The sequence below is a fragment of the Belonocnema kinseyi genome, chromosome 4, assembly GCF_010883055.1.
Source record: "Belonocnema kinseyi isolate 2016_QV_RU_SX_M_011 chromosome 4, B_treatae_v1, whole genome shotgun sequence".
Classification (NCBI taxonomy): Eukaryota; Metazoa; Arthropoda; class Insecta; order Hymenoptera; family Cynipidae; genus Belonocnema; species Belonocnema kinseyi.
In genome coordinates this window covers 2,515,847-2,537,146 of record NC_046660.1, presented here as the reverse complement: position 1 = coordinate 2,537,146, position 21,300 = coordinate 2,515,847, and the positions used below count along the sequence as shown (strand labels likewise).

Below are 21,300 nucleotides of genomic sequence, written 5' to 3'. Positions count from 1 at the left end.
CTTTTTATTTAGAATGAGGTAATATTTAATTCATGCTAATAAAAAAAATTGTTTAAACAAATATTTATTATTTATGACTCCATAAACCAAGGAAGACGACTTTTTTAACCATAATAAGCAGTTGGATTCAACGAAAAAAACAATTTTTAACAAAATAGTTGAATCCTCTACAAAATAGACGAATTTTCTACCAAAAAAGACCAATTTTTCTAAAGAATATAGGAATTTTCAACTAAGAAAGTTAAATTTTCATCCACAAGTAGAATAGTTAAATTTATAGTTAGAAAAATAAAATTTTAACAAATAAAAACACATTTTTTAATTTTTCACCCAATTTTTGAATTTTCAACCCCAAAATATACATTAAAAAAATGAATCTTAATGAAAAATATTTATTTATTATTCGTTCATAAATATGAATAATAATTGATTAGATAAAACAATTCTAGATCCGTTCAAGATTTGAAAATTTCCAGATTGTAACTGTTTTAATTCGAAAATCTTAATAAGAATTGATATTATTATTATTTATTCCGATAATTTTATTTTAAAATAAAAATTTTAATGATTTATTAATAAAATATTTTTATTTCAAGATTTTAGGCCTTTCCTTATGTTATCTTTTATATTAAATTTAATAAATAAATTTATTAACACACATATTATTTCTATTAATTTCTCTAGCCATTACAAATCTTATTGTGCATTTGAAACTTTATAAACTATTTTATACTTAAAAATAACTCCATAATAATTTAGTCGTAATTAAAATTTTTTATTAAATTTAAAATATTGTTAAAGTCTAAATTATTCAAATGTTTTATTTATGAAATGTTTAATTTTTTAGTGAAATTGTTAAATCTGCACATATAAATGACAATTGAACACTTATTTTTGATAGAAAAAATATGAGTAATTTTAAGAAATATCTAGAAGTTTTCCAAAGATTCAAAATTAATTAAAAGCTTGAAATGATTTCAAGTAATTTAAACGAAGTGTGTTAATATATTTTTTCAGAAAATCTAAATATATTTTTTAATTAATCGATTTTTTCCTACAATTTTTGGAAAATCCTCCGAATTTAAAAAAAAAAATTGAACCAAAGAAGACGACTTCTAAACCAAACAATTTTTAGTCAATAGGTGATATTTTTTGAGCCAATAGTTGAATTTTCCACCTAAAAAGACGATTTTTAAAGTAAAAGAGAATTTTCAATCCAAAAAGTATAAATTTTCGACAAAAAAATATGACTTTTCAACAAAAAAGTTTAATTCTGAAAAAGAAATATAATACTTTTTTTTTTGTTTTTGATGAAAAGAACTAACTTTCAATCGAAATAGATTTTTTACCCGAGAGGTTAATTTTAAATAAAAAAGAGGTAACTTTAAAAAGAAATCGTTGAATTTTCGCAAAAGTATGTTTTTTAAGTAAAAAGATTATGTATTAAACAAAAATAGAATAATAGACTTTTCAAATAAAAAGAATTAATTTTTAATCAAAAAAGATGAATGTTCAACAAAAAAAAAAAGAGTTTTAAATAATAAAAAAAATGAATTTTCTGCCAAACAATATAATTTTTCGTCCAGAAACGATTACTTTTTAACAAAAGACTTTAGTTTTCAATAAAATAGTTAAATCTTTAACTAAATAGTAGAATTTGTAACGAAAAAGTAGAATTTTAAACCAAAAAAATTATTTATTAAAAATTTCACTCCTTGGTTGAAATTTGAACGAATTTGTTTAAATTTGATTTTTTTTTTTCGTTGAAGATTCATAATTTTAGTTGAAAGTTCGTTTTCTTTGTTAAAAAATTCAATTAAAAATTCTTTTTGTTGTAAACAAGTTTTTTTTTAACTACAAATTTAAATATTTTGTTAAAAAATTCAACTGGTCAATTGTAAATTAACTTTTTTGTTCTTATTTTATGTTCTTGTTTTTAAAATTAAATTGTTGGTTCGAGAATTAGGCTTTTTGGCTTGAAAATTCAACATTTTCGTAGAAATTTAGTTAAAATAAAAAATTTTTGGTAAAAAATTCAACTTTTTTGAAGAAAATTCATTTTTACAGTTGTTGTTTTATTGGAAAATTAATTTTTCTCAGTAGAAATTCATCTGCTTAACTTTTTTGGTTAAAAATTGAACTTTTATGGTTTAAAAATGCAGACTATTCATCTCTTTTTGTTTGAAAAATCAACAATTTGGTAACGGATTTAACTATGTTATAAACAAAAATGGCTAATATATGTATAATATATTAGTATAATTATAATGCTTTAAATTCTTAACACATTAATTAAAAATATTGCATTTTCACCTTTCTTTTAATTAAAAAAAAAATTTATTATTAAATTACTTTAATTTGATTTTTAATGGTTGTGTAAAAAAATCGTTTTTATTTATTTTTTTAAAATTGAAAATTAGTTCTCACTGGAAATGTAAGTACTCCATTTTCAGGGTAACCGTTTTAATCAAAGAAAAAAAAACTTCGGGGCATCACATTTGTTTATCACCAACTTGTCACCTATTTTAGAAAAAAAAAAAAATGTCACCCATTCACCATTTTTGACGACAATAGTCACTGTGATGACTGTGAATGCTTTAATTTTTTGTTGATTAATTTTAAATGGAAAAAATGTTTAGAATAGAGTTTCATTTTTTAAATTTTCCTGACCGTGAAAAATGTTTGTGAACCGGGCGGGGGGAAAAAAATTCCAACCCTGAAAAAGTAGAAAAATGGAGAAACGGAAAAAAAGTGAAAATGTTTGATTGCAGGTTTAAGGGGACTGATAAATCTAGGAAGTACGTGTTTTATGAACTGCATAGTTCAGGCGTTGATTCACACGCCATTATTGCGGGATTATTTTCTTGCTGATCGTCACCACTGTCCGCAGCCAAGTCGCTGTTTGGTCTGCGAAGTGGCGCAGCTTTTTCAAGAATTTTACTCGGGCAGCAAGGCCCCTCTGACTCTGCACAAACTCCTCCACCTGATCTGGACGCATGCACGACACTTGGCCGGCTACGAGCAGCAGGACGCTCACGAGTTTTTTATCGCCACCCTCGACGTTCTCCATCGGCACTGCGAAGCTGCTCCCATCCTCGTCAAGGACAATCCTCATCACTGCAACTGCATTATCGATCAAATTTTCACCGGGGGATTGCAGAGCGATGTCGTCTGTCAAGCTTGCAAGTAAGTGCAAAATTTATTCGCAGAAGGAAAAAGCAACAACAACAACAACAACAAAAAACAACCGAAAAAAAAACTTTAATTGTGCAAATCTTTTAGTAAATTTTATCATTAAAATGAAAAGATAATGAAACCGTTCTAATTCAACCAAAAATTTAACTATTTAATTTTTGTAGCTGAAAATTTAATTATTCAATTTTTTAAACTAAAAATTTGACTTCAATTTTTGGACTGAAAATTTAAATATTCAATTTGTTTAGTAAAAATTTAACTTTGATTTTTTTAACTAAAAATTTAATTATTCAATTTTTTAAACTAAAAATTTAGGTATTTAATTTTTTTGACTAAAAATTTAATTATTCCATTTTTTTAACTAAAAATGTAACTATTTAATTCTTAAGCTAAAAATTTTGTCTTCAATTTTCGGACTGAAAATTTAAATATTAAATTTTTTTAGTAAAAATTTAACTTCGATTTTTTAAACTAAAAATTTAACGATTCAATTTTTTAAACTAAAAATTTGACTATTTAATTTTTTAACTCAAAATTTAATTATTCAATTTTTTCAACCAAAAATTTAACTATTTAATTTTTGTAGCTGAAAATTTAATTATTCAATTTTTTAAACTAAAAATTTGACTTCAATTTTTGGACTGAAAATTTAAATATTCAATTTGTTTAGTAAAAATTTAACTTTGATTTTTTTAACTAAAAATTTAATTATTCAATTTTATCAACTAAAAATTTAACTATTTAATTTTTGTAGCTAAAAATTTAATTATTCAATTTTTTAAACTAAAAATTTGACTTCAATTTTTGGACTGAAAATTTAAATATTCAATTTGTTTAGTAAAAATTTAACTTTGATTTTTTTCACTAAAAATTTAATTATTCAATTTTATCAACTAAAAATTTAATTATTCAATTTTTTAAACTAAAAATTTGATAATACAATTTTTTAAATAAAAATTTAACTTCGACTTTTTAAACTAAAAATTTAAAGATTCAATTTTTTAAAACTATTTAATTCTTAAATTAAAAAATTGACTTCAATTTTTGGACTAAAAATTTCCATCTTTAATTTTTTTAACAAAAAATTAAATTATTCAATTATGTAAATCAAAAATTTAATTATTCCATTTTTTAAACTAAAAATTGAACTATTTAATTCTTAAGCTAAAAATTTGACTTTAATTTTTGGACTAAAAATTTAGGTATTTAATTTTTTTGACTAAAAATTTAATTATTCAATTTTGTAAATCAAAAATTTAATTATTCCATTTTTAAAACTAAAAATTGAACTATTTAATTCTTAACCTAAAAATTTGTCTTCAATTTTCGGACTGAAAATTTAAATATTAAATTTTTTTAGTAAAAATTTAACTTCATCTTTTTTTGTTGAAAATTCAACGCGTTGGTTGTCATTTCTAGAATTTGATTGAAAAATCGTATTTTTTGGTTGACAATTTTTTTGTTTGAAAATGCATCTTTTTCAGTTGAAAATTCAACTTTTTGGTTGATAATTTCCTTAATTTTATTTAAAATTCATATTTTTTGGTAGTAAATTAATCTTTTTGTTCAAAAATTTATCTTTTTTAGTTGAAAATTCAACTTCTTGGTTGAGAATTTTGTAATTTTATTGAAAACTCCTCTTTTTTCAATGAATTAATTTTTTTGTTAGTTAGTTTAGTTGCAAATTCAACTTTTTGATTAAGAATTCTTGAGTTTTGTTAAAAAATCATCTTTTTGTTTAAAAATCAATCTTTCCTAGTTGAAAATTCAACGCGTTGGTTGACATTTATAGAATTTTATTGAAAGGTCATCTTTTTGAGAATAAATTAGTCTTTTTATTAAAAAATTAATCTTTTTTTAGTAGAAAATTCAACTTCTTGGTTGAGGACTCTTGAATTTTATTAAAAGTTCGTCTTTTTTGGTATTAAATTAATTTTTTTGGTTGAAAATTGATCTTTTTGGTTGAGAATTAGTTTTTTATTATTTAGAATTAATTTTTTTAACGAAAAATGTAACTTCCATTTTCTGTGGAAAATTCATCATTTTTTATAAAAATTTAATCTTTGTCATTGAAAATTAAACTAACTCGTTGAAAATTTACATTGATTTTATTGAAAATTAAGTTTTTTACTGAAAATTTAATTAATCTCATTTTATTTAACAATTGATCTATTTTAGGTGAAACTATAACAATAACTAACTATTTTGTTGAAAATTCGTGTTTTTTTAATTTTTTGTAGAAAATTGATCTTTTTAGTTGAAAATTCATGTATTTGGTTAAAAAATAAATTTTTCTTTAGTTGAAAGATTTATCATTTTAGTTGCAAATTCACTTTAAATATTCCATTTTCTAAGGAAAAGTTTCAAAAAATGCATATTTTTGGTTGAAAATTCATCGCTGTGATTAAAAATTAATTTCTTTGGTTGAAAATTCGTTTCTTTTTTGTTGAAAATTAGTTTTCTCTTACATAAAATTAATTTTTTTTTGTTAAAATTAATTTTTGTGGTTGAAAATTGAACTATTTTGCTGAAAATTTGTTTGTTTTTTTTTTGTTGAAAATTTATTTTACTAACTGGAAATTTAAGTATTTTATTTGTGGTTGGAAATTGATCTATTTAGTTGAAAAGACATGTATTTTGTTAAAAATGGATTTTTTTTTAGTTGAAGATTTGAAATTTAGTTCAAAAATGTTATGTTTTGTCGAAAATGTACATATTCTCTTTTTCGTTAATAATTCATTTCTTCGGGTGACAAAAAATGTTTAGTTTAATTTTGTTGTTTAAAGAAAATTCATATTTTTGGTTGAAAATTTATATTTTTAGTTGAAAATTAATTAATTTCGTTTAAAACTCGTGTTTCGTTTGTTTAAAATTTACTTTTCTGACTGAAAAAAGAACAATTCTGGTTTAGGTTTGTAAATTTATCATTTTTATTTGTAAATTAATATATTTTATTGTAACTGTATCTTTTTTGGTAGAAAGTTCATCTATTGGGTTTAAAAGTGAATTATTTTGTTGAGAATTCATATTTTTTTATTAATTGTTGTAACTAAAAATTTAATTATTCTATTTTTGTTAAAAAAATCATTTTTTCGGATGAAAAAACCCTATTATTTTGTTGAAAATTAGTCTTTTAGTAGAAAATTCAACTAAATATTTCGTTAAATATTCATATTTTGGTTGAATGCGTATTAATATTCATCAGTTTAGATAAAAATTGATTTCTTCGTTTCAAAATTTGTCTTTTTGATTTGAAAACTCATTTAGAAAGTTCTTAGAATGTTTATGATATAATGCGAATAAAATGTTTTCTATTACTTTTATTTGTTTTTTATTTAAATTAAGCGCCCTTACCATTTTGAAGCGCTACATTTTCCCGCGAAATTTAAATAATCTAATTATTAATAAGAAAAATGGAAAATACGTCTTTTTAAATCCTAATTCAAATTGCTTATAAATGCCCATTAAATTCTCAAAGTATATAAGGGTCGAGCATATTCTCGAGCATAGTATCATGCTCATGATAATTGCTCCGATCACTTAAACTCTTTAGAACACTAAAAATTTTATTCTGGTCTCACAGTCCATATGGGATAAAATGTAGGGCTCAAAGGATACTTTTTTCATGCTCATAGGTAGTGTTCTAAAGAGTTTGTGTGCTTGAAGAAATTCTAATGAGCATGATACTCTGCTCGAAAAAATCACTATATTAGACCGAAAGTTATAGAGGTTTAAAGAAAAAAAAATTGGGATTTTTGTAAAACAAAGCACAAACTTCAAATACGCATAATTTCGTAGAAAATATTCTGTTTGCAAAGCATAAAAATACGTATTGCCTAATTTCTTCTGAAAAAATAACATATTTCGCCCTCGATAGGTTCTGTAATTTCAAGTGTAGGATCCATTTTAAATTATAGTTTTCGGCCTGATATTGAGATATTTATTTATTTTTTTCTTTTCGAGCATAGTATCATGCTCATGAGAGTTTTCCAAAATAAATGCGTTAAATTCTCTTGAATGCTCCGTTCGAGTTTAAATGCTGCGCATATTCTCGAGAGCATTTTGCTCGGCATCAAGTCTCGGGAATTTGAGAACACTCTGAAAATGTTGCTGTCTTTTCAGTGGTGTTTCGACAACAATAGATCCTTTTTGGGACATATCGCTGGACCTGGGTCCAGCGGCAGGCAGTTCAATAAATGACAGTTCAGGTCCTCCGACGTCTCTGCTCGATTGCTTGGAGCGGTTCACCCGCGCCGAGCATTTGGGCTCAACTGCGAAAATCAAGTGCAGCAATTGCCAGACATATCAGGAGAGCACGAAGCAATTGACGATGAAGCAGTTGCCAATTGTGGCAAGTTTCCATCTGAAGAGGTTCGAGCACTCGAGTATCCAGGACAAGAAGATCTCGACCTTCATCTCGTTTCCGGAACAGCTCAACATGACGCCGTTCATGTCGCACCGACGAAACGGAAACAACAACAGTTCGCTGGAGAATCTGCCGAAAAATGGCGAGGATCCGGCCTTCAGCGACAACAGGTATTCCCTCTTTGCGGTCATTAATCATGAAGGATCTCTCGAGACGGGACATTACACGGCTTTCATCAGACAGCAGAGAGATCAGTGGTTCAAGTGCGACGATCATTTAATCACGAGGGCACGACTCACGGATGTTCTCAACAGCGAAGGGTGAGGATGGCTTTTCTTTTTTCTTTTATTTATTTATTTAATTAATTTAAGTTAATTCAACCCTCAAAGTGCATACATGGTAAAAATCACGGTAAAGTCCATCGTGGGTGTTTAACACCCCAACGTATTTAATCATGTATTGTTTAACCCCTATTGAATATTTTGCCACGATAAAATTATCCGGTATAGTTTAAGGTATCTTTTATAAGGTAGAGTTCATTTTATGGCCATTTATTTATTTTAAGTTTGTTAACAAAATTATTGAAAAAAGTGAAAAAATGTTGTTGTTTTTTTACTTAAAAATGTATAATGCACGCAATTTTAAATATTTTAACCTGAAAATTTGTGACTGTACTTTTGAATTAGTGTACTTTCATAAAAAAAATATTGCAACATGGTTGCTTTCAAAAAAGTATGACGCGCTGACGTAAGTTAAAAGCCATCTACGGAGAAAAAAGTATGAAGTAATCGAGAAAAAAAAAATTATTTCACTTCATATGGTCTACTTACGTTAGAAAGTAAACAAAAATCAATAAAATTTTTTTTTGAAATGGCTCCAAAATTACTTTTCTACTCACAAAGTGCACACTGGGTGTTTGACACCCCACGATTTTTTTACCTCCACTTTCAGCAGCTGCTGGGGATTTTTTGCAAATTTTGAGAAAAGAAAAATCCTTCCAACTTTGATTTCAACCGTTTTTTAAACTAATTAGTTAAATTTGGATATTTTTCAATTATGATGCCATTCAATTTGGAATGCTTATTTCGAAAATCGTTCACTTTAGAAATTCTTCATTTTAGATTTTTATTTTTAAGCGTTATAATTCAGTTGTGAATAACTGTGAATATAAATTAATTAGTGATTTTGCAAATGAATTTTGCAGAATGTCCAGATTTTAACGTTAAAAATTAAACTGTTTTAATTGGAAAATCTCATTAGTTAAACAAATGTAACCTCTCTATTGAAACTTTCTAAACTATTTTCAATTTTTAAATAACTTCAAAATAATATATTTATAATCCAAGGCTTTTATTTAATTTCGAAATATTATTCCAGTCTAAAATACTCCATTTGTAAACCATGCAATTTGAAAATTTTCGATTAGGAAATAGAACAGTTTCTTAATATTTATACAATCTGACTGTTCATTTAAAATCAGTAATATTATAAATTGAATATTCAACATTAAACAATAAAAAAACCCAAATTATTGAATTTTGATCAGAAGAAGAAAAACAACTTTCTGGGAAAATTGAAAATAATTTTTTATTTTTAAAAACTAATTTTAAGAGAATATTTAAAAAGATTTATAAAGACTTACAAATTTATTGTTGAAACTGAAATTTATCCAGAAGAATAATAATTCGGACTTAGAACCGAGACTTTTCAAATTTTAACCAATTTCGAGCTATTACTGGAAATTTTCGAAAAAAAGAAAAAATTCTGAATTAGAACAGGAACTTTTTCTAAAGAATTGAAATTTTGAGTTGGAGCAGGGAAATTTTTAAACTTTAACTAATTCTGAATTGAAACTTGTATTTATCCAAAGGAATAATAATTTTGACTTGGAACCGAGAATTTTCAAATTTAAATAAATTCTCAGCTGGAACAGGGAATTTTTTTAAAGAATGAATTCTAATTCCAAGTTGAGATGGCATATTTTCGAAAAAAATTTAAATTATGAATTTGAACAGGGAATTTTCAATTTTGTGCAAATAAAAAAAATGGTTTTTTATTTCAAATTCATCTGTTTTGGTACAAAATTGATATTTTTCGGATAAAAATGCAACTATTTGGTAGAGAATTTAACTATTTTGTTAAAAATTCATCTTTTTGGATGGAAAATTCAATTTTTTCGTAGAAACTTATTTTTTTGTTACAAAAATTCAATTTTTGATGTTACTGAGTTAACTGAAATTTTTTTGCATGAAAACTCAACTTTTTTATGATCAAAAAATTCTTCTGCTTAAAGATAAATGTCATATATTTTTTTAAATAAAAATGCAACTATTTGCTAGAGAATTCAACAATTTTGTTAAAAACTCATCCTTTTTGGTTAAAAATTCGTCTTTTTGAATTAAAAATTCAATTTTTTTGTAGAATATTAATTTTTGTTAAAAAATTCATAGTTTGATCGTGAAAACTCGACTAAAATCTTTTTCAACAGAAAATTCAACTATTTTTTTTTGATAATTTATCTTTTTGATTTAAAACATTATATGCTATAGAAGAAATTTCATTTTTTGTATGCAAATGCAACTTTTTGGTTTAAAATCGTTCTTCTTTTCTTGATAATTCAACTAATTTGTTTTAAACATTTATTTGAATCGCTTAGTTAAGAAATCACTTATTTTGTTAAAGATTTATATTTTAAGTTGAAAAGTTATCTCGTTGGTTAAAAGTTTAATTATCTTGTTATAAATTTATCTTTTTTTAATCGAGAATTTAACTACTTTGATCAAAGTTAAACTACATTGTGAAATTTTTTTTATTGAAGGCTTATGCTTGATTAAATATTTAACTGTTTAGTGGAAAATACTTCTTTTTGTTGGTGTTTAGAATTCATTTTTTTAACAGAAAATGGAACTTTTCCATTTGTTAAGATTGATACTTTTTAGTTAAGAATTCGCGTTTTTTTTTGTTTGTAAAAAAATATGATTTTTTAGTTTGAATTTTTTTCTCGTGAAAATGCATGAGATTCGTGTAAAATTAATTTTTTTTTGAACAGTCATATCATTTTCTAATAAAAATTTTTAATTAAATTTTATTTATGAAGTTTAAATTCATTATTTTATTCTTTTTTTACTAAAATATAAACAATGACACTTTTTCGTTGGAAATTTGTCTTGTTAGGTTGAATATTCAACTATTATGTTAAAAACTCAATTATTTTGTTGAAAATTCCAGTATTTTGTTAAAAAGTTATCTTTTAAAGTTGAGAAAACTTTTTTTGTTTGTTTGAAATAAATGAATTTATTTGAAAATTTTAAATTTGTGTATAAAAGACTGTAATTCCTGAATATGTCTGAGCTAGAAAATAATTTATATTCGACCGCTGATATAGCCTGAACAATAAAAATATTGTTAAAAATCATAAATTCCTAAATTCTTTTTTATTCTTCTAAATTCTGTCATATTCTCGGTTATATAACCTGAATTTAAATTCTCGGGAATTTAAGAACTCTATCTATAATGAATGCTTTGTAGTCCACCAAGTGGTAAGACACCTTATAGAATTCGACTTTACCGACCGAGTATGACATAATGTTAGAATACTCAATTAAAAAAAAAAAAAAAATGGCAAATACTGAGAGTAGATTACATTAAAATGGTGTTTTTTCTCTGTTTTTTTTTTTCAGGTATCTGCTTTTCTATCACAAACAAATCCTCGAGTACGGACAAAATAGTAAATCTTAAGTCTGATGTAATTAATTTATTGTGTACTTCAATATAACTTGAGTGGTTGTTCGGTGTTCGATTTTCGATGTTCGAAGCCAAGGCCTGATTAATTGTAAATTCTCGTGCGAGGAGTTTGTTTTGCCAATGGCCAAAGAATGCCGATATCAAAGATAGTAGTTGCGTGATTGACTGAGTCTGATTTCATGATTGTGGTATGATGATTGATTGTGTGAAAGACAAAAAAAAAAGAGGGAATGAGTGAGTGAAAAAATAATAAGCCCCTGGAGACGAGAATAGTCAGATTAAATCGAGAAACGCTATATTAGCGTCGATTCTTTTACGAAAAGCCAGATGACAAAACAAGAGTGGATCATTTATTTAATTAATGTTTATGTTCGTCTTTTTTTTTTATTTGGAAGGGAATGAAGTAGAAGACAAAAAGAAGAAGAGACGTTTCTTCTTTTGGTTAGTGACTGACTTTGTCCGCGTTGTTCGTTTCCTACCGTGTCTCACTAAGTCTAGTTTTAAGATTAGCTCAATTTTTTTAACTTACCGATTTGCAACTTTTGTACATTGTCGATTATGTGCGAATATATATTTTTCATGTCGAGAATACGTAATTTATTTTGTCGACGAATCATTGACGGGCGCGAGTTTTTTTTTTAAATCGGGTGAATTAATTCCACAATTACCTCACACTGTCGATGATAAATCAATGTTTGAATTTCACATTATTGTCGCATTACTGTTTCATGCGGCTTCTAGGACGACGGTATTTTTGACTCGAGCGCCATCTGCTATTGAAATTTCTTCCTAGTAGTTCGAAATTGGCGGCGCTGTTGTAGCTGCTACCCAGCAGGCGCTGGATCTCTTTTTAAAATTTGTACATTTGTTTTAATCTCGTGTTGATTTGCGGTTTTTCTGTGGAGAATTATTATCGAAAGTCACGACAAATAATCGATGCGGCACAAATTGTAGCTTGTGTGCCGAACGGAATTTTTTATTTACAGGCGAATGATCCTGTAGCTGGATGACATAAGAGATGTTTTTTTAAAGCTGACTAGATTTACAGTTGGAGCGATTTGAGCAGAAGCGAATTTTGCTGCTGCGGCATCAATAATTATTAAGGAGAATCATATTTACTCGAAACATAAAGTGATAAATTGATAAATTGCTCGCTTGAGTGAAAGTATAACGGTGATCAGATCATGTACGCTATTTTGAAAGTAGACGATATGGACTCTACGTGAATAATTTACATATATTATGTACATATATATATATTTTTTTGTTTTTTTTTCTCTGTATTGTATCTGCGTGATTATTGTGAGGCAGAAACAACTTTTGCTAAAATTCGTTTGCTGAGCGAAAAAAAAACGAAAAAAAAAAACGTATTCATGGTATTACTACTCTGTATACGAAATAATTGATTCCTGAAGACCGATGAAACGGGTAGAACAATGATGATTGTAATATTTTATAAAAAGGCTGACAAAATATACCTACCGTAAAATAAACATTTATTTAATCGAATTATGCATCCCTGAATTATTTTAGAATAAATAAAAAATATATATTTTTTTTAAACAAACGGTTTTTCAGCTGTATCGATAAGAAACTTCAGAAGCCAAAATAATTTTAAATCAGGAAAATAAGAAGATTTTTCACAAAAATAGGTAAGTCAATGCTTTTAAATAATTTGAGGGATTTTAAGATTTTTTTTCAACACAGGTTAAAATTAGTTAGATTTATAGTTGAAAAAAATTAATGAACATTTAACTAAAGATGAAACAGTTAAATTTGCAGTTAAAAAAATTAACTAATTTTGATCAAATTACAAGAATTTCTGAGAATAGTTGATTTTCAACAAAAGAAAGTAAATTTTTCATCAAAAATTGAATCGTTATATTTTCAGTTAAAAAATTAATTTTCAAGCCGAAAACAACAATTTTCGACAAAACAATTAATTTTTTAATCAAAGGAAAAAATTTCGAATTAAATATTTATATTCTCAACAAAAAAGATAAAATTTAATCACAAATAATTTATTTTCTAACAAAAAGACGAGCTTTTAACAAAATGCATGCATTCTAAAAAATTGTTGAATTTTCAACTGAAACAGATCGATTTTCAATTAAAACTAAAATAGTTTGACTTTTAGTTGGAAAAATTAATTATAAACAAATTTTGTCCACAAAATAATAGAATCTGCAACAAAAAAATGAATTTTTAATAAACTTCATTTTTAACCAAAAAATGGAAGTTGAATTTTTAGTTGAAAAAAATAAACAAATTTTATGAGTTTCTAAAAAAAGTTGATTTTCAAAAAAGAAAGGAAATTTTTTGCTACTCCAATATAAAATTCGAAAATTTAAGAATTTTATTCAAATGAATCTAACTTTTTGTTGCAAATTCGTCTTCGGGTTAAAACTTCAAGAATTTTATTTGAAAAATCTACTGCTATATTTTTATTTGGCAATTCACATTTATTGGTTCAAAATTTTATTATTTGGTTGACGATAAAATACAATTTTTTTTTAATTCAACAATTTTGTTAAAGGCATACTTTTTAAATAAAAATTCAACTGTTTTGTTGAAAATTCCTCGCTTAGGTTGAAAATTCAACTGTTTGTTTGAAAATTAATATATCAATTGACATTTTTTTGTTGAAAAATCTACTATTATATCGATTTTCAATTAAAACTGAAAAAGTTTAATTGTTCATAAATTGAATTCTCATAAAAATGAATTTTCATAAAAATACATGAATTTTAACGAATAGTTGAATTTTCAACTAAAGAAAATGAATTTTTAACCAAAACTGAAATATTTATATTTTCAATAAAAAAGATTAATTTGGAAGCAAAAGAAAATCAAATTTTCAACAAAATAATTAAATTTTCTACCAAAGAAATGAATTCGTAATTAAATAATTGAATTTTCAACTAAAAAAGATGAATTTTCAACTAACAATGGATTAAACTTTCAAACAATTAAATTAATTTCCTAAGACAAACAGATTTTCAACAAAATAAATGAATTTTCAACCAAATAGTTGATTTTTCAACAACAAAAGATCAACTTTTTAATTCAAATTAAAATACTTAGATTTTCAGTAAAAAAAATTAATTATAAACCAATTTTTTCCACAAAATAGTTCAACGTGCGACCAAAAATGGAACAGTTAAATTTACAGTTAAAAACAACAACTAATTTCTAACAAAATGCATGCATTTTAAAAAATAGTAGAGTTTTCAACTCAAGAAAGTCAATTTTTAACCAAAAATAGAATAGTTATATTTTCAGTTAAAAATAGCATAATTTTCATGCAAAAAATAACGAATTTTCTTTCAAAAAGATGAATTTGCAACAAAATACATGAATTTTTGAGCAAATACTATATTTTCCAACAAAAAAAGATCGATTTTCAATTAAATCTAAAATAGTTGTATTTTCAGTAAAAAAAATTAATTATAATAAAATTTTTCCTACTTTATTGGAAAACTCCACTGTTTGAAAAATTATCAATTTTGTTTAAGTCATTCTATTCGGTTGAAAATCTAACTTTTTAGTGAAAATTCCACTTTTTGAGTTGAAAGTTCAACTATTTTATTTGAAAAATTTACTACTATATTTTTATTTGGGTATTCAACGTTTTGTAGGAAATTTTTATTTTTTGTTGAAAAATGGGTCAATCTTTTCAAATAATTTTAAAGATTTCAAGATAAGTTTGCGATACAGATTAAAAGTAGTTAGATTTACAGTTGAAAAAATTAATTACATATAAGCACATTTTTCCACAAAATGGTTTAATCTTCAAGTACAAAAATGAATTTTTATCAAAGTTCTTTTAACTTTCAACTAAAAATAGAATAGTTAAATTTGCTGCTAAAAAAAAACAAACTAATTTTTATCAAATTACAAGAATGTTTAAAAATAGGTGATTTTCAACAAAACAAAGTAAATTTATAACCAAAAATGGAATCGTTATATTTTCAGTCAAAACCTTAATTTTCAAGCCGAAAACAAGAATTTTCGACAAAATAATTAATTTTTTAACTGAAGGGAAAAATTTCGAATCAAATATTTGAATTCTCAGAAAAAAAGATTTATTTTCAGCACAAATGATTAATTTTTTAATAAAAAGACCGACTTTTAACAAAATACATGAGTTTTCAAAAAAATAGTTGCGTTTTCAACTAAAAAATCGATTTTCAATTAAAACTAAAACAGTTAGATTTCTAATTGACAAAATTAATTTTTAACAAAGTTCGGCAAATTTCAAACAAAAATGGAAGTTAAATTTTCATTTAAAAAGATTAATTTTCGGGCAAAGAAAAACGAACTTTCCAACAAAGAAACGAATTTGTAATAAATAGTTGAATCTTCAACCAAAACGAATAATTTTTAACAAAATATATGAATTTTGAATAGAATAGTATATTTTTCAATTAAAAAAGATAGATTTTTAATTAAAATTAAAATAGTTAGATTTTCAGTTGAGAAAATTAATGATAAAAAAATTTTTACCACAAAATGGTTTAATCTTCATATAACAAAATGAATTTTAACAAAGTTCTTTAACTTTCAAGAAAGAAATGAATGGTTGAGTTTTCAGTTAAAAAATAAGAATTTTTAACAAAGTATATAAATTTCTAATAATAGTTGATTTTTCAACTAAATAAATTCAATTTTGAACCAAAAATTAAAGAGTTATATTTTCAGTGAAAAAGATTGATTTTCAAGCAAAAAAAAAGAATTTTCAAACATGTAATTAAATATTTAACCAAAAAAACGAATTCATAATAAATAGTGGAATTTTTAAGTGAACAAGATCGATTTTTAATTAAAACTAAAATAGTTAGATCATTAGTTAAAAAAAGTAATTATAAACGATTTTTTCCACAAAACAGTTTAATCTTCAATAAAAAATAAAATAGTTATATTTTTTAATTAAAAATATTTTTTTCCCACAATAAACAAGAAATTTCAACAGAATAATTGAGTTTCTAACTAAAAAGTTGAATTTTCAAAGGAGAAGATGAATTTTGAAGAAAATACATGATTTTTGTAACCAAATAGTTATTTTTAAACTAAAAAAATTCATTCTTAATTGAAACTGAAATAGTTCGATTTTCTGTTCAAAAAGTTAATTATAAAAAAAAATTCCACAAAATAGTTTAATCTTCAACCCAAATAATAGATTTTTTAACAATGTTCTTCAACTTAACCAAAAATGAAATAGTAAAATTTTCAATTAAAAAAAAAAACAAAAAAAACGAATTCTTCACAAAATGATTAAATCCTAAACCTAAACATATCAATTTTGAAAGAAAGAAACGAATTTCCAAAATAAAAGATTAATTTTACTGCAAAAAATACAATTTTACGACAAACTATATTTGAACTTTCAACTAAAAATGGTCAATTTTCATTAAAAAAAATTGAACCGTGAAGATTAATTTTCTAAAAAAAAAATCATCTAGGTAGTTAAACATTCAACCAGTAAATAAATATTTTTTTAAATAAGCGAGTGAATTTTCAATCGAGAAAGAAAAAAAAATGTCACCAAAATTGTTGAATCTTTTAGCCAGAAAGACCAATTTTCAACGCAATAGTCAAATCTCCAATTTTCCACCAAAATAGTCAGGGATTCAAAGCAAAATTTTGATTGTAATTGAAAAAAAAAATATGAGAAATTTTTAATAACAATCAAAAGTCCACGTATCAGACTTTTTAAGTCGTGAAAATAATTATTCATATTTTTCACAGACTCCATTAGTATTTGTTGAATTTTCTACTAAAAATGATTAAAAAAGAAAATTTAATAATAATTTAATAATAATATTTAGCAATAATTCTACCAAAAAAGACGAATATTGAGACATTTAATAACTTTCTTTTACGTTTAAAATATTTTCTCCATAAAGTCGTATACAGTACCATGTCAAGGCTAACCTTCCCGACGGCTGACATTTCTACCTATCCTAGCATGACCGCGACGTCATGCTACAAAACTCAATATGCTGGGTAATATTTGAGTCGTTTTTCGATTATATTATATTGATTTCAAGTTTGCAAATTGTACTATTTTCAGAAAATGTTACATTTGTCACGTCACACGTCATAAAAAAACATTGACATACATGCAGGCTAACGGACAGGGACTTTATCAACTCCGCATGTGCTGAAAAGGATTATCATTTATAGTATTTATTGATTTCAAATAGTTCCGCGTTTTTCGGCACATGCGCATCGGAAGCATTTGTTTACAACGCCCTCATCGATACAAAAATGGAGCAGTCAATAAACTCCGCTTGACAAAAATAACCTGAAGGCCCCGGTAAAGGTATTCGAACTTTTGTCTATTATTTTGTCGAATTTTGTATTTGTATTGTATATTGTTGTATGTTATTGTAGTTTTGATATTTTACAAGGAAGAATACACGAATTTACAATTATTTTTGCACTGTAAGTTTATAATTTTTAATTATATTTTTTAACTATAAAATATTAAGATGCAATTATCTAAAAAAATTCTTTTAAAGTTCAAGTTGCATAGTTTTAAGAACTGTTTTCGACTTTATAGGAGATTGTTTTATTTCAATATTTGTCATCTTAGGTCGAATACAAACTCAGTATCTTGATGCAAGAACCGTAGATATATACTTTCTTGTAAAATATTGCAATAAAAATAAATTACAATATACAAACAAAAAAATTCGTACAATTCACAGACAGAAGTGACAATTCCTTGTACGCTCGGTTGTATTTATTTGATCTTCTTACATATTTTTTAACAATTATTAATCTGAGATTAACAATAAAATTTAATCTTTTTGTTTTTAAAAATGAATTCCTGCGAAATGTTTGACCACAAACCAAAACTACTCAATTCTGGGTTTTAGGTGCAAAAATTGGTAATTTATACTTTTCACGGAGTCTACAACTTTCAATGACATCATTTTTAAATACAACTAATAATTTTGAAGTTGATGAAGAAAAACATGTTTTTTGGGTTTTGCGGGCAATTTTGGAGGAATTCTTCAGAAAAAAATGTTTTCTCTAGACCGAATATTGCAAAGTTGATTTTTAGGTAAAACGTAAAAAATAGGATTGCATCTTTAATTTTCTAAAATTTTCATGTCCCGTTAAACCCTACTTAGTTTCTTGAAAAGCGAATATGGAAAGAGTTAATAAGATACAAATTTTTGTGTGTTGATTTGAAAGTTTAATATTTACTTTTATTCTTTTTTGTTCAAAAGAATAACCTCCATTTGACCGAATTGGATGAAGATCACCAGATACGTAGTTATAACGCCTGTCATCTATAAAGAATCATAATGATATTCAGAATGCATTTTAACTTCGTTTTGTTTATGAAGATTGACATTAAATTACCGCTTGCAAAAGTGCGGGCTCCAGAGTAAATAATCCGCCAACAGAAAAGGATAATTGCTGGTGTAACATTTGCATCGAAAATGCTTGAATCTATAAAGCATTATTAAAAAAACTTTCCTTTTAAAAGTAATTAAATTACTATGAAATTAAAAGAGAAACATTTTTTATTTTCAATACCAATTCAGAAAGAGTATTCTTAGCTGCTGGGACTCTGATTTTATATATGAGTTTTTCAGCAGCAAAAGCCTGAAAAATGTTAAAATAATTTTGTTATAAAATTACATTATGGTTAAATAAAAAAAACTTTACCCCTATTTCAATTAAAAATTGTTTTTATGAACCTTTTGGCTGGTCAAACTACAGATTATTACAATAATGATAATTGCAGTGCCGCACGAAATTAATACTAAAAAGTATGTTAAAATTTCTTCAATTGTATAATTATTCCGTTGAGCTGCTACAATAAAAGTATATAATATTACAGTTATAACAACAAAAGCCTCTATTGCACTTGTAATTAATGTTGGCATAAAAATGTAATTAATGCTCTTCCCTATTTTACAAAGTTGTCCGTGCATATAGGCAATAGTCCGAAACATCTCGATATGGCTTTCAGAAACGAAAGAGTTCTACAAAAATATTTCTCTATCATTGATTGTTTATAAACTTTTTCTAATTGTACAATATTATTAATACCTGAGAATATGTAGCACTTGAAGATTGTATAATTATGTCCAGCAGTTTTTGATTAAGAGCATTAAATCTCAGTCCAAGTATCCATACTAAGCTCATGAATAAACACAAATTTGATTTATGAATAATAATTGGAAACCACCAGGAGAAATAGTCTATCAGTAGGCTGAAGCTGTTCATAAATTTTTGTTCTTGTAACACCAAAACTTTAGAGTGTATAATGTTATATCTAAATGTCTTAGAACGTTCATGTAACATTGTTACTTTTGTGTTATACAGAAAAATTACGAGACTTTTTCAAACCTGACTCCATAAGAAAGTTGCTGAACGGTCATCAAGATATGCGCGAGTATATAAAATCTTACACAAATTACACTTTTTTTGGTATCAGATTTATAATTAAATTCATGCTGTAACTTTGTCTTTAATACTTTATCCTGCGTATCAATTAAATTGCACATTTCTATAAACTGAATATTTATATAAATCAAATTTTTAATTTCATATGATCAAATCATCTTAAAAAAACATTCTTACCGATTTGTTTGTTATTGTCTTCCAAAAAAACAATTCAAACATAGTAACAGAATTTAGACTAAGTCTCAAATACAAACATAATATTCCATCAAAACCCAAATGTGATTGTTCGCTAAATAAGGGACTCATTATATTAATAGAATAAAAAATGAGTATTACCCGTGTAGAAATTTCCCCGGTTGGCCCTAATACAACAAGGTTTCTGGTCGTATCCCGGCCGGGCTACCCCTGACTGGGTTTCATGGACAGGAACCGGGCGGGAGCCGGTCGGGCTACATTTTTCTCGAGTCACGTAGTCTGGAACCGGCCGGTTACTGGCCGGGCCAACCCTGGTTATATCCCATTTTTTAAGAGCCGCGATATTATCCAAGACGTAATTATGGATGCTAGATGAATTATTATTTGAAAATTATAATTTCAAGATTTATTAGATCAGTGAAACAAAAATGAGCTTTTTTAAATTCTTTAAAAAAAAAAACATTAAATTTTTTCGAATAATTTAACATTTTAAATTAAACTGTTATCGATTCTGCTATGTGCAACAACAGAAATGATGAAATTTTTATAAACTTCTCTATATTCAGACAATGTTTAGCCAATACAATTTCAAATTTACCGCCATATATAGCGCCTGCTGTGTCTGGCGGCTGCATAGACACTCAGTACTTTTCAGTTTCGCACCTGGAACGAGAATGCTCCTTGTACTCACGTCGCGTCGTCTCCTCGAAGTTCGCAAATAAAATCGAGACTCGTAGTTAAAATCCACCTGATTGCAGTAATTAATTTGAATCCCCCACTTAGTGCGCGAATAATTATTGTTTTTAATTAAAATATAGTCTTGTGTATACAGTTTTTACTTTCTTCCTTCCTAACCTTAAATCACCACGTATCTTCCAAATTGCTATGAGACTCTATCATCAGGGAATAAAATTCTACTCCAATTTTCTTGCCAGAATTGGTTCACTTGATTTGACTTTTATGTTGACCGTAATCTTTACGATGAGCTTGAAAAGACAAAACAAGTTACCAATTTCTCGCCTGAAGCAAAATTTCTTAACCGCTTTTTGGTCGGATTACCCGACCGGATCCCGGCCGGTATTGAAGCCGGGATCCGACCAGTTTACCGTGACGTTGTTAGCCGGATCCCGGCCGGATTCCCCGACCAGCGCCCGGCTTAAAGCGGGGCTATCCGGCTGGGACCCGCGCGGATCCCTGATTGGATTCCTACACGGGTATAATTAATTTAATAGACACATAGATTGGTTAAAAGTTTTACTAGTCTTGTATGTATTCGTCAAACAGTCTGCTGACTAACATGGCTATAAAGGTACATAGCAATGTGAAATTGTGTGCGATAGCAAATTTGCTGAGAACGTATTTTCTGTGTC

General features: G+C 26.0%; 1 protein-coding gene across 1 annotated transcript in view; it reads left to right on the top strand.

Moving 5' to 3' along the window:
- LOC117170863 (ubiquitin carboxyl-terminal hydrolase 22) overlaps positions 1–12,798 on the top strand; it is a 28,259-nt gene extending 15,461 nt beyond the window's left edge. Inside the window, exons 5-7 of the mRNA XM_033357906.1 lie at positions 2,772–3,186; positions 7,318–7,881; positions 11,242–12,798. Coding sequence (XP_033213797.1) covers positions 2,772–3,186; positions 7,318–7,881; positions 11,242–11,299 — 1,037 coding nt within the window. The 3' untranslated portion in view covers positions 11,300–12,798. The remainder of the gene's footprint in view (positions 1–2,771; positions 3,187–7,317; positions 7,882–11,241) is intronic.
- Positions 12,799–21,300: the final 8,502 nt, after the last annotated feature.